The 13,689-nt window shown below is 43.4% G+C and overlaps 1 protein-coding gene across 7 annotated transcripts in view; it reads left to right on the forward strand.

Annotated features, from left to right (window-relative positions):
• DENND1B (DENN domain containing 1B) overlaps positions 1-13,689 on the forward strand; it is a 279,905-nt gene that overhangs the window by 219,591 nt on the left and 46,625 nt on the right. For 6 of the 7 annotated variants that reach the window (XM_025285317.3, XM_025285321.3, XM_025285318.3 and 3 more), the window contains one exon: positions 11,030-11,120. In XM_025285317.3, the coding sequence (XP_025141102.3) occupies positions 11,030-11,120 (91 nt within the window). Of the gene's footprint in view, positions 1-11,029; positions 11,132-13,689 lie in introns of those variants that run through there. The other variant, XM_025285327.3, reaches the window with a different exon arrangement.

Raw genomic sequence — 13,689 nt, forward strand, 5'->3', positions numbered from 1 at the left:
TCTTTGTGTATGTGTGGGCCTATACACACACACTCCCACACACACACGTGACGCCCTTTCACATAGATGGACCTTCACATACGAGCCATCCTGCACCCCTTCGTTTGTAAGTTAGTTTTGCCCTGTTGCCTAAACCAGAAAATTAGGCGCCATCTTTTCTCACGCCATCGTCTCCAGTCTTTCTCACATAGTTGTTTGACTGTGCTCTCTTGATCCTTCTTTCTGAATATCATTCAGCTTTCCCTCTTTCGCTCTCTCCAGCTCCGGTGTCAGTGACTTGGGCTGGGGGAGTGGTTCGTGTTCTTTCATTTAGCCGCCCTTTCAAGCCTTCCTCCAGCCTGCTCTGAGAGTGTTCTTTCTGAAAAGCGAATCTTCAGTCTTTCTCACTCTGTCTAGGATGCCACTCAGACCCTAGCCTGGCACACAGAAGCCTTCATCTTCTGGGTCTTATGGCTCTGACTTTTCCTCTCCTGCGTCTCCAAAGACCCTTACTGTAGCCATTCTGGGAGTTTGCTCTTAGGTCTCTGAAAATGGTTTCTTGTCTTTATGCTTCTCACTTGAGTTGCAGTAGATAATAAATAGTAAGAGACTGAATGATGGTAATTGTGAATAAATAAAAATAACATTCATTGAATACTGACTTATGCTGGGTACTGTTTGAATGGTTTAATCTGGGTTCATCTTCGCAGTGGCCATAGCATGTCATACGTTATTACTGCCACTTTGCATTTTGTAAACCTTAGTTATGGGGAGCTGAAATAACTTGCTGAGAGTGTCCACAGTAGCATGTGGTAAAGTTAGGACTTGGATGTGCTCAGTCGTGTCTGACTCTTTGTGACCCCACGGACTCTAGCCCACCAGGCTCCTCTGTCCATGGCATTTCCCAGGCAAGAAAACTGGAGTGGGTATCCATTTTCTTCTCCAGGGGATCCCCCAACCCAGGGATTGAGCCTACGTCTCCTGTATTGGCAGGCGGGTCCTTTACTCCTGAGCCACCGGGGAAGCCTGGGACTTAGACACAGCAGCTAAGAGCCCCCGTCTGCCCAGGGGTAAATAAGGAATAAAGTCACATGTGCTGGCCGCCTCCCTGTCTCCTCTGCCCGCACTGTCTCTCTCCATTTCACGTTACTCAACACAGGCATTCTAGTATATAATAGACACTTAGTTTTGTTAAATAAAGAAACCAAATAAAAACCGCTATTTTTTTTTTAATTTTATTTTATTTAACTTTACAATATTGTATTGGTTTTGCCATATATCAAAGTGAATCTGCCACAGGTATACATGTGTTCCCCATCCTGAACCCTCCTCCCTCCTCCCTCCCCATACCATCCCTCTGGGTCATCCCAGTGCACCAGCCCTAAGCATTCAATATCGTGCATCGAACCTGGACTGGCAACTCGTTTCATATATGATATTATACATATTTCAATGCCATTCTCCCAAATCATCCCACCCTCTCCCTCTCCCACAGAGTCCAAAAGACTGTTCTATACATCAGTGTTTCTTTTGCTGTCTCGTATTCAGGGTTATTGTTACCATCTTTCTAAAGGAATAGGCAGCAAAATGTCTTTATGATTTTGGTAGATGAAGAACTTGAAAAATTGAATATAATGGAGCTCATTTGCAAAAATCCTTTAATTGTAGGAGTCAGGTGTTCCTGTGTTTTTCATTGAGTGGTGTCTGTGATTCCCAACCTAGAGCCACTTGATGCTGCAGTATGTGAAAGTGGGCATTCTCTGAGACCCTCAGTGCTCTGTATTTTGTGCCATGACCTAGTTTCTCTGACTTAATAAGGTATTGGACAAAAGCAGTCAAAAGTAACATATTTTGCTTTATGTTAGTTGGAGACTTTAGAAAGCTTTTAACATAAATAATACATTCTTATACATCTCTCCATTCTCCTGTTAATCTTTTTTGAAAGAAGCATGAGAGTTTGTTATTTATGGGACGTCATCTGTAGCTCAGAGCAGCACATGCATCAGCAGTGCTGAAGAGTCGAGCGTTCTGGAGTATTAGGAAATAGTTGACATATGAGTGGACGGGAGATGGTAACTGTTTCAAGCACATATTTTATAACGTGGAAAAGTAACATTTGCCCTAGAGAAAATGCAGACACTTACTGGTAGAGAGAAGGAGTGTGTCAGGAGGGAACTTATTAGGACTAGGAATACATTTTTCGGTATCCTTTGTTGATGAATTTCGAGTAGTATCCTAAATGTTGTTTCTCTAAGTGTGTTCCCAGACCTCCTGCAGACGATTTAGCTGGAAAGTCTATTAAAGATGCATGTCCTTGACACTCACCTTCAAATTTGTGATTTACGGGTACTGGACTAAAACCCAGAAATTTACATTATTAATGAAATACCATAAAAATGGGGCTTATCGATTGACGCAACGGTAAAAGAATCTTCCTCTCAGTGTAGGAGATGCAGGAGACGTGGTTTCAACCCCTGGGTCAGGAAGATCCCCTGGAGGAGGAAATGGCAACCCGCTCTAGTATTCTTGTCTGGGAAAGCCCATAGACAGAGGAGCCTGGCGTCGCATGGGGATGCATGGAGTCCATGGGGTCGCAGAAGAGTCGGTCAGACATGACTGAGCAGCTAAGCATGCACACACCATAAAGATACGCACACTGTATTTTAGAAGCACTCGTCTAAGTGTTCTTTGTTCCTCTTCTCATTCAACAGTGTATTTGCGTGTCTGCTCTCCTAGGAAGTGTTCTGGGTGCTGGGTTGCATTAGAGAACAAGACAGAAGAGAATTTCTGATGTTGTGAATTCTGTGTTTCTATATGAGGGGGACTGAAAATAAGTTAACTAAATTATGTAGCATGTTCAGAGATGATAAGTACTGTGGAAAAGAAAATAAAACAGGAAAGGAGGATCACCAGGGGTCAGGGTGGGATTGCAGCTTAAAGTAGCTTGAAGTGAAGTGAAAATTGCTCAGTCGTGTCTGACTCTTTGCAACCCCATGGACTGTATAATCCATGGAATTCTCCAGGCCAGAATAGTGGAGTGGGTAGCCTTTCCCTTCTCCAGGGGATCTTCCCAACCCAGGGATCGAACCCAGGTCTCCCGCATTGCAGGCGGATTCTTTACTAGCTGAGCCACAAGGGAAGTCCAACTAAAGTAGCTTATTAGTTGGGTAGATTTCAGGGAGAATGTGGCATTTGAGCAGTGTCCTATAGGGTGGTCAGACGTGGAAGCAGAAGAACGATATCTAAGGCTGTGCTGTAATTTGGGTGAGCAGAGATGGCAGTTTGCATCTGGTCCATGGAAGATGTGAGGTCAGATGTGGATCTGTTCTGAAGATAAAGTCAGTGGGTGCACTGAAAGATTAATGTGAAGGGTGAGAGAAAGAGGAGTCAAGAATCCATGGATCCATGATTTCTCAACCAAGAAACTGGCAGGATGTATGTTAATTTTTCTGAAATGGGCAAGACTGTGGAGAGGAGAAATTTAGGGGGAAGAATAAGCATTCAGTTTTGGACATGATGAGTCTGAAATGTCTGTTAGACATCCAAACAAGACATTGATCCGGGGCTTCCTTGGTGGCTCAGACAGTAAAGATTCTGCAGTACAGGAGACCTGAGTTTGATCCCTGGGTCGGGAAGATCCCCTGGAGAAGGGAATGGCAGTCCACTCCAACATTATTTCCTGGAGAATTCCGTGGACAGAGGAGCCTGGCAGGCTATAGTTGATGGGGTTGCAAAGAGTCAGATAACGACTGGATGACTAACACTTTCTTTCACTTTAGGCAAATGGATAAAGAGGCAGAAGCCAAAATTAGACCTAACATATGCATGTGGGTGTCATCAGCGTGTAGGTAGATGGTAGTGTCTAGAGTCATTGGACTGGAGACCAAGTGAGATGGCCAGGGGAGTGTATAAATGGGAACAACAGGCGGCGCAGGGGCCGGGGAGGAGCAGAGGGCAGCCACCAAGGAGGAGGGCTGAGTGAGCGACCCCGGACTCAGGAGAGGGTTCAGTTACCTCTGGGGCCAAGGAGAGAAGGAGGGCCCGGCTCTGTCAGATGCTGGTGACAGGCTGTATCAGGGGAGAACTTGGACCTGATCTCTGGGCTCGGTCACGTGGAGATGGGACGCCCCAGCGGGCACAGCGCTGCTGGGGAGGTAGGGAGCCCGTGTGACTACGGGGCAGGCGAGGAGGGCGTGGGGACGGCAGTGCTGGTGGCTGGTCTGAGTTGTCCTCTAAGGAGGAGCATCGACAGGGACAGAGCGGGAGAAGACGTGGGGTCAGGAGGAGCACACGAGTCTGTGGGCCGGGCGAGGAGCTGGCCTCCGCGGAGCCGACACGGCGTGCGGCTGGAGGAGAGGTGGTGCCTGGTGTGGGCAGAACGCCTCCTTCAGTTGCTTTAGATTCTTTTTCTTAATCAATGGGATTCGGAAGCAGGGTCATCAGCTGAAGAGAGGGGGAGGCCGTTGGACCTTTAAGGGGAGCAGAGATGCAGAGTAGATGGAGAGTGAGTGGGCTGGAGAGGAAAGGGGTTGCCCAGAGTGCTGTTGAGATGTTAGGTTGTGAATTCAGGAGAGCACCGGCCTCATACTTGCTCAGTTCATCCCTGGATCCCTGGGCCTCGGTGCGGGCCTCCCGGGTGCTCGCTCCCCGCCAGCCTGCTCTGCCCTGTGTTGATGCCGGGAGCCCCGTTTCCTGGGTCTGCTTCCCTGCTTGACCCCAGGCCCGCTGCCTCCCTGCCTTCTAGCCTTGGCTCAGGCGTTGTCTTCATCGTGACATCTCCCCTGGACCTCACTGTCCATACCTGAAAGCTCCTTGCCCCCCACCCCCGAGCTCCCCTAGCAGTTCTGTTTTATTTTCCACACTCATCCCCTTCTGACATATTATGTCACTTATTGCATTTATTATTTCATGCATTCTGCTCTGTGCCCTGCCACGCCATCCCCCAACACTAGATACTTAAATCTTATGAAGGCTTGAATCTTTGTCTCTTTCACTCATTTCTGGTCTTCACACATCTAAAAGAGAACCCAACATATGGTAAATACTCAATTAAAAGTTTATTGAATGAATGAATGAGTTCATTGTCTGGTGGTCATGAAGTTCAAAAGACTTAATCCTGTTGCAAATTATTTCATGTCTGTTGATATATTTTAGAAGGACTATTGTCCCGTTGAGTTACTGGTTCTAATGATAAATTGCACTGAGTGGTAAATTTTATACCCTTCAGAGTGTTTTTCTATTCCTTGTACCATGGTGGTCTAATTTAGTACACTTCAGTCATGTGATTACCCAGTCCTTGAAATGGAATAAAAATAATAGTTTATTTCTGTCCCTTTACATACTTCATTCTCTTGGTTTAGCTTTAAGCTGACCTACCTTATTCCTACTTATTGCAGTCTGTGTTTATATATAGCTACGAACTGAAGGCCTGGCATTTAGCACATGTCTGTAAGTATCTGATGATTTAATTTATTGTAGTACTTCAGTGTGGTTCTCACTAACCCGTCAAGGTTTACTGAGCCTGTGTAAGAAGAAATATTTAAATTAGACAACTTATTTTTTTTTTAACCCCAAAGTATTATATAGAAAGGAAATGTTAAAGATCCATAAGAAATTAATATGTTTTGAAAGTATTTTTTTTACTGTATTTAAATTTTTACTTTAATTTCTAAAGATTTCTGATTTATTAAAAATGATTTTTCTCTAGCTCTCAAGACTTTATTCGTTATCTTTGTGCTCAAAAAGGGTTTCTAATAAGTAAATTTTTGAGACATGGTAATTAAGGGGATGGCAGAGGATGAGACGGTTAGATGGCATCACTGACTCAGTGGACATGAATTTAAGCAAACTCTGGGAGCCAGTGGAGGACAGAGGAGGCTCGTGCACTGAAGTCCATGGGTTCATAATGAGTTGGACTTAGCAACTGAACAACATTTTTCTTCAGGCGAAGGAGTGTCAGTCAGTTCAGCCGCTCAGTCATGTCTGACTCTTTGCGACCCCATGGACTGCAGCACGCCAGGCTTCCCTGTCCACCACCAACTCCTGGAGCATGCTCAAACTCATGTCCATAGAGTTGGTGATGCCATCCAACCATCTCATCCTCTCTCGTCCCCTTCTCCTCCCCCTTCAAGTTTTCCCAGCATCAGGGTCTTTTCAAATGAGTCAGTTCTTTGCATCACATGGCCAAAGTATTGGAGCTTCAACTTCAGCATCAGTCCTTCCAATGAATATTCAGGACTGATTTCCTTTAGGACAGACTGGTTGGGTCTCCTTGCAGTCTGAGGGTCTCTCAAGAGTCTCCAACACCACAGTTCAAAAGCATCAGTTCTTCAGCACTCAGCTTTCTTCACAGTCCAACTCTAACATCCATACATGACTACTGGAAAGACCATAGCTTTGACTAGATGGACCTTTGTTGGCAAAGTAATGGTCTCTGCTTTTTAATATGCTGTGTAGGTTGGCCATAGCTTTTCTTCCAAGGACCAAGTATCTTTTAATTTCATGGCTGCAGTCACCATCTGCAGTGATTTTGGAGCCTCCCCAAAATAAAGTCTCGCACTGTTTCCATTGTTTCCCCGTCTATTTGCCATGAAGTGATGGGGCCAGATGCCATGATCTTAGTTTTCTGAATGTTTAGTTTTAAGCCCACGTTTTCGCTCTCCTCTTTCACTTTCATCAGGAGGCTCTTGCGGGTGTGCAGATCTGTGTGCTGTGTCGCACATGCGACCCTGCTGCTTTGCTTCCGGGACCAGACTGCCACTTGGGCTCTGAAGTCAGTGCTCCCCGTCCTCGTTTGGCCCCCTCTCCTCAGGACAACCTTCTTACGAGCTTTTAACTGAAAAATCACGTATTTCTCTTAAAATGATAGAAGAATCTTGAAATTTAATCACTGTCATCCTCAGAGATGTGACGGATTGATTGCAATTAAATATTTATGGGACGTATGTCTGAAGCACTGCACTCATTAGAACACAGATTAGTAGCACAGCTTGCTTTGGATTTTGGGACTAAATGCCAGTAATGGGCTGAGTAGTGAAGTTATCAAAGTATTAAGAGAAACCCATACTTTGTCTCTCAGAGGAAAGATACATTCCCGGTGGTCCTCCAGCCTACTATTCAAGTTTAACCTGGGAATCTCATCAGAACATATTTTTTATGTTTTTTTGTAAAGAAGCTTGCCATCGAAGTGTGTCCTTTATGTTTTATTGTATTCTTATAACGTTCATCTTACATTGTGTTTCAGAAGTTGGAGTGGTGCATGTTCATTTCCATTAGACGGTAGTGCAAACTGAAGTGCATCTACAGCAGCGCGTAGTTTCTTTGGATTCACTCGATCTCCTATTCAGATAGTTACTTGAAGATAAAGACACTTCAGAAAACCTGAGTGATGTCAGTATCAAAAAGAGGCAGCAGGAAGCAGTTTTGCTGCCTAATTACACTTATCTTGTAACCTGTTGTACCATCTTAAGATCACATCCTAAGGATTAACCAGATCCACTTCTTGTGATTGTTGATGACTTAGAGGGGATGATGTTATTGATTTTAAGGAATATATTTATTCTTATTAAATAAATTTCATCTGTTTTTCATAATTAAATTCTGGAATCTATTCTGTGGAATTAGGCCTGTGAACTTTTTTTGAGATTTCCAACTACGATTTTTAAGTTTTGTGAGGTTGTTTCGCATGTTTAGTTCCAGGTTTTAATTTTTCCTTTTGGAACAAAAAGCAAAATATTAAGGTTTATGTAAAAAGCATTATCTTAAAGCATACTCATGCATTCTTTTAAAAACCTACTTGCAACCTAATTTTATCTTATATCTGAAGTACCTCCATTGTTATTTACAGTTTTACTTGTTATGCCTTGCCATTCTTAGCTAATTCTTCCAAAATGTATGTCTTGAATACATTTGCTAAGCGATACGTGTTGTGTAGCCTTTGCTTTTCCTGCAAGTAATGCTGTTTAGTTCAAAATTACCTCTCTGTCTGCAGCGGTAGCTACTGTTTTCACCTACTATGAAACGCTCCAGTTACAAGAGTGGTGTGACCGTGAACCAACCCCACTTGGGAAAATAAAAAAAAGCTGTTATTGAATCAAAAATATAAAAAGGAGTTTAGAGAACTGTTAGGTTCAGCATTCCTCTCCATTAATATCTCTTCTCAGTTATTCCTGGGGGTCTGCGTTGGTGTATGTGTGTGTGTGTGTGTAATGTGTATATGAGTGTGTGCACACAATCAACCTTTTAAGAACATTTTCATTAAGTGTGTATGTTGATAAGTGTCAGTCACTGAGAGGATTGTTTACAAAGTCAGTGATAACGTGGGGCATTTTACCAAGTGGTGCATTTCTATTAGCTCAAATCACTAGTTTAGTAACACAAAGTAATTAGTCATGCTCAAAAATGCATCATCAGTAAATAGTTTTGAGATTTATCTCTTTCTAGACTTGAACTGTTCCACTCAAACTAAAATGAATGGATTATTTCCAGTAAACACAAAAATGAAAACCTTTTAAAAAGTCTTGTAGTCTTAATCTTTTAAGGCAAATTAAGTCCTTTAAAAGGATGTCTTAGTTTGTTCCACTTGTCAGTAATGTATTACTTTAAATTTATCATTGTGCTTCACCTTATTTTTTCAAAATCCATCACATTAGATCACTTTAGTTTGATTTATCATACTGTGTTGAAAATGTGTGTAAGTCAAATACTGCAGGCGTTTTAAACTACATTAGTTTCAAATTAACTGTTTATTGTAGGTAGTAGCAGAGACACCCAGGATTGTAAGCTACTGCCTTTTAGCACAAGATGAAATGAGTAATTCCACACATTACAACTATTTAACTCTTAAACCACGTGAAGTGTGTGCCCTTTAGGATCATTTCTGTGTGTTCCGTCCCTCGGTAAGCATCTATTTCCACTTACGTGTTGGGCATTAAAGCGGCCTGTACGCAAGGGGCCGTGACCCCTTCTCAGGAAGTGCAGGAGTTTGCGACAGGAAGGGTGGAGGTGGTGGGGAAAGTGGACTTGAATATTTAACGTTTACTCTTTGCCTGCACCACGGGCACTAAATGTGATCATTTAACTTTTTAAGAGTATGGTTGATGCACAGCGTTGTTAGTTTCTGGTGTACAAGCACAGCAGTTCAGTCATGTATCTACTCTTTTTCAGATTCTTTTTCCTTATAGGTTATTACACAATATTGAGTAGAGTTCCCCGTGCTATACAGTAGGTCCTTGTTTGTTTATGTTATGTATAATAGTGTGTATCTGTTAATCCCAAATTCCTGATTTATCCCTCACCTTTCCCCTTTTGTAACTAACTCTCACAAAACCCCATCAGACGTTTCTGTGTTGTTACTCCCATTTTACAGAAGGGGAGACGGTCTCAGAGACGGCAGGCTGCCTGAGATCATAAAGTTAACAATGGCAGTGAGAGGCAACCTCTCAAACACCAGACTCCACATTCACATTCGTTTGTAGTCTCGGTACCTCCTCCGAGCCAAGCATGATGCGGGTGTTAAAATGGGTCATCTACGGGCCCTGCTCTCAGTTCTCATTTTTATGAGAGCAGCTCATACTCTTGGCAAAAATGCCATGGCCATGTCTTTTTAGGTTATGTCGCTTTAAACTCATTTTACCATGTTCTTGGCCAAAACCATTCTACGGTAAAAAGGCAGTTAAACGTCATTTTGCACAGGAAGCTGTTGGGTCATTGGCCATGCTTTCCTAATTTGGGTCTGTAAGAGATTTCTGTCTCAGCGTCGTAACCGCCGCCCCGCGGTTAGTGGCCTCCAGTTTCTGCCCGGGAATGACACGGACCTCACCCCTCCTCTCGGTTAGTTTTGTCCTTTAACCATTTAACCAGAAAACCAGGGCAGACCATGAGAAGGTTTTAGAAGTCAAGGTCTCTTATTTATCTAAACTTTAAATTTATAGGGTGAAAAAATCATGGCTAGGATTAATTAATTCTCTTAAGATGAAGAGGAACCTCTTACGTTAATCCTCAGTCTCAAGTCTGTTCTTCAGACATCACTGAAGACTTCCTTATGTCAGCCTTTGGCTCTCATGCAATGGAGCCTTAAATTCACCATCATCATGAGTGGGGAAACCACAAAACATTTATAAGATTTTTCATAATCTAAGCAACACACACGTCCGGTGCGCCAGACCAACAATATAAAACTAACCAAGTGCCAGTGACACACGTGTGTGTAAAACATGTCACTGGTTTATGCCGGGAGCTGGTCAACAAGATGATCCCCTAAGGATATTTTCTGAAACCCTGAGATTCTGCTTTGCTGTGTGTATAGGAGCAGGGTGGAAACGGGGCAGAGCAGACGGTGGGCTGTGTTTGGAAGAGGATCTCTGGGTACTGTTGGTAGCTTTGAGTTCCCACCCCCATCTCTCCTTTCAGAATGCTGAAAAATATTGTTTAAGGTAACTTCCTGTAAGTCAACATGAATTAACCTGAATTATATTCATATTCATAATCATAGTTTTGATCATTTGATCAACACGTTTGCTGGGAATTGTGAAGTTACATTTGTTTTATTATTAAGTGGTTAGACCTACCTGGTGCTCTTACCCTTTAGGACCAGTAGTTTAGATCTGGAGTGTTTTATTTTACTGGATAAAGTTAATATCAACTTCAAAATAGTAACATCTAACATTTCTTGGATGCTTACGTAACCGTAATAAACCTGTGTTAATTTAATGTGTGCAGCCATGTCCTGAAGCAAATACTGAGAACACTGAGGCCTGGGGGTGGATTCAGCTTCCCCAGGCCAAGGTTCGGCTGGCGGCAAGCCTTGTGCAGACCCTCCCAGGGGCTGTGGTCTTTGTGTCCACATTGCTTTATTTACTGATGGGGTCTGTCTTAACCGGCTGCTGTTTATGGTCCACCTGCTGTCTCAGCGGTCTGCGTTTTCTTGTTCTGTATCTGTGTTTATACACATACATGTGTACGTGTCTGCTTCTAGTACTTTTGGTGTAAGTAAAAGTCTAATCTTATGAAGTAAATGACAGTTAACATATTTGACATGTTTTAATTTCAGTTTATCGATGGTCGACTGGCAAAACTAAATGCAGGAAAGGGTTTCTCTGATGCATTTGAAGAAGAGATCACTTCCGGTGGCTTTTGTGGAGGTAAAGACTAGTTCCAGTGTGGCTGTCCATTTTCTGAATAACAGTTATCTATGATTTTTGCACCTGTGGCACATATGTCTACTTTGTAAACTACCATTTTCTCATAAATATCTGATGGCTTCGATACATTAGTTTATCTTATAAAGAACTGTAGTGTTGACTTACTTTGCCTGATATGTTATGCTCGGCATTCAGATGGTCTCATGAGCTGGCAGTGGTTTGCTTGGATAGTCTCTTAATACGACTGGAAAAAAATGTCACAGAAATGCAGTTAGTTTGTTCCTCCTGACTAATTTTCTCTGCTAGAGAAATACGAATGATATTTATCAATACTACTTGAGTAAGAATTAGGGAACTGAGATTGTGGTGCCCGTAGTAGCTTTTAACATAATCCAGAAAGACGGGTCTGAACATGACATCTGCTGCGGCATTTTTAAGTAAGAGTGTCTTTATAGAAGTCTACCTTTTTTCTTTTTTTCGCTCTGCAGGCCCCTGCAGCATTTAGGAACAGACTTTTCAGTTTACTGTCCCATGTTCTTACCCTTGTCTGGGTGATAAGTGCTCACTTAAAGATGTGGGAGGAGGCATCTCATTTTGCATGTGTGACACATATTAGTGACATCCCACTTTTATTTAATATAATTAACTGTAATATAATTGAGCAGTTACATTGTTTGAAATGTCAGTAATTGAAACTGTGTTGTAGTATCTAGGAAATGAATGACTTAGGAACGGGTACTTGGTCCGTGATGATCCGGCACCTAGTCCTGACTCTATACTGGATGATCCAGTACCTAGTCCTGACTCTGCACTTGATCCAGTACCTAGTCCTGATTCTGTACTTGATGATCTGGCACCTCGTCCTGACTCTATACTTGATGATCCAGCACCTTGTCCTGACTCTACACATGATGGTCTGGTACCTAGTCCTCACTCTGCACTTGATGATCCAGCACCTAGTCCTGACTCTGCACTTGATTCAGCACCTAGTCCTGACTCTGTACTTGATGATCCAGCACCTAGTCCTGACTCTGCACTTGATGATCCGGTACCTAGTCCTGACTTTGCGCTTGATGATCCGGCACTTAGTCCTGACTCTGCACTTGATGATCCCGTACTTAGTCCTGACTCTATACTTGATGATCTGGCACCTCGTCCTGACTCTATACTTGATGATCTGGCACCTAGTCCTGACTCTGAACTTGATCCAGCACCTAGTCTTGACTCTGTACTTGATGATCCAGCACCTAGTCCTCTGTAGTTGATGATCCAGTACCTAGTCCTGACTCTATACTTGATGATCCGGCACCTTGTCCTGACTCTGCACTTTATGATCCAGCACCTAGTCCTGACTCTGCACTCGATGATCCAGCACTTAGTCCTGACTTTGCACTTGATCCGGCACCTAGTCCTGACTCTGCACTTGATGATCCAGCACCTAGTCCTCTGTACTTGATGATCCCGTACCTAGTCTTGACTCTATACTTGATGATCTGGCACCTAGCCCTGACTCTGCACTTGATGATCCCATAGTTAGTCCTGACTCTATACTTGATGATCCGGAACTTAGTCCTGACTCTATACTTGATGATCCAGCACTTAGTCCTGACTCTGTACTTGATGATCTGGTACCTAGTCCTGACTCTGTACTTGATGATCCGGCACCTAGTCCTGACTCTGCACTTGATGATCCAGCACCTAGTCCTGACTCTGCACTTGATGATCCCGTACTTAGTCCTGACTCTGTACTTGATGATCTGGCACCTAGTCCTGACTCTGCACTTGATCCAGCACCTAGTTCTGACTCTGTACTTGGTGATCCGGCACTTAGTCCTGACTCTATACTTGATGATCTGGCACCTTGTCCTGACTCTGCACTTGATGATCCCGTACCTAGTCCTCACTCTGTACTTGATGGTCTGGCACTTAGTCCTGACTCTGTACTTGATGATCCGGCACTTAGTCCTGACTCTATACTTGATGATCCAGTACCTAGTCCTGACTCTGTACTTGATGATCCAGTACCTAGTCCTCTGTACTTGATGATCCGGTACCTAGTCCTGACTCTATACTTGATGATCCGGCACTTAGTCCTGACTCTGTACTTGATGATCTGCCACCTAGTCCTGACTCTGCACTTGATCCGGCTCCTAGTCCTGTCTCTGCACTTGATGATCCCGTACTTAGTCCTGACTCTATACTTGATGATCTGGCACCTAGTCCTGACTCTGCACTTGATGATCCTGTACTTAGTCCTGACTCTGTACTTGATGATCCGGCACCTAGTCCTGACTCTGCATGTGATCTAGTACCTAGTCCTGACTCTGTACTTGATGATTTGGCACCTAGTCCTGACTCTATACTTGGTGATCTAGTACTTAGTCCTGACTCTACTTGATGATCCAGCACCTAGTCCTGACTCTGCACTTGATGATCTGGCACCTGACTCTGTACTTGGTGATCTAGTACTTAGTCCTGACCCTGGCAGACAGTTTTGCTTGAAACCTTAAGAGTCCTCTTCATTCCTTCAGCCAGTATTTGCTGAGTGTTTCCTATGTACCAGACGCTG

Source organism: Bubalus bubalis, chromosome 5 (assembly GCF_019923935.1).
Source record: "Bubalus bubalis isolate 160015118507 breed Murrah chromosome 5, NDDB_SH_1, whole genome shotgun sequence".
Classification (NCBI taxonomy): domain Eukaryota; kingdom Metazoa; phylum Chordata; class Mammalia; order Artiodactyla; family Bovidae; genus Bubalus; species Bubalus bubalis.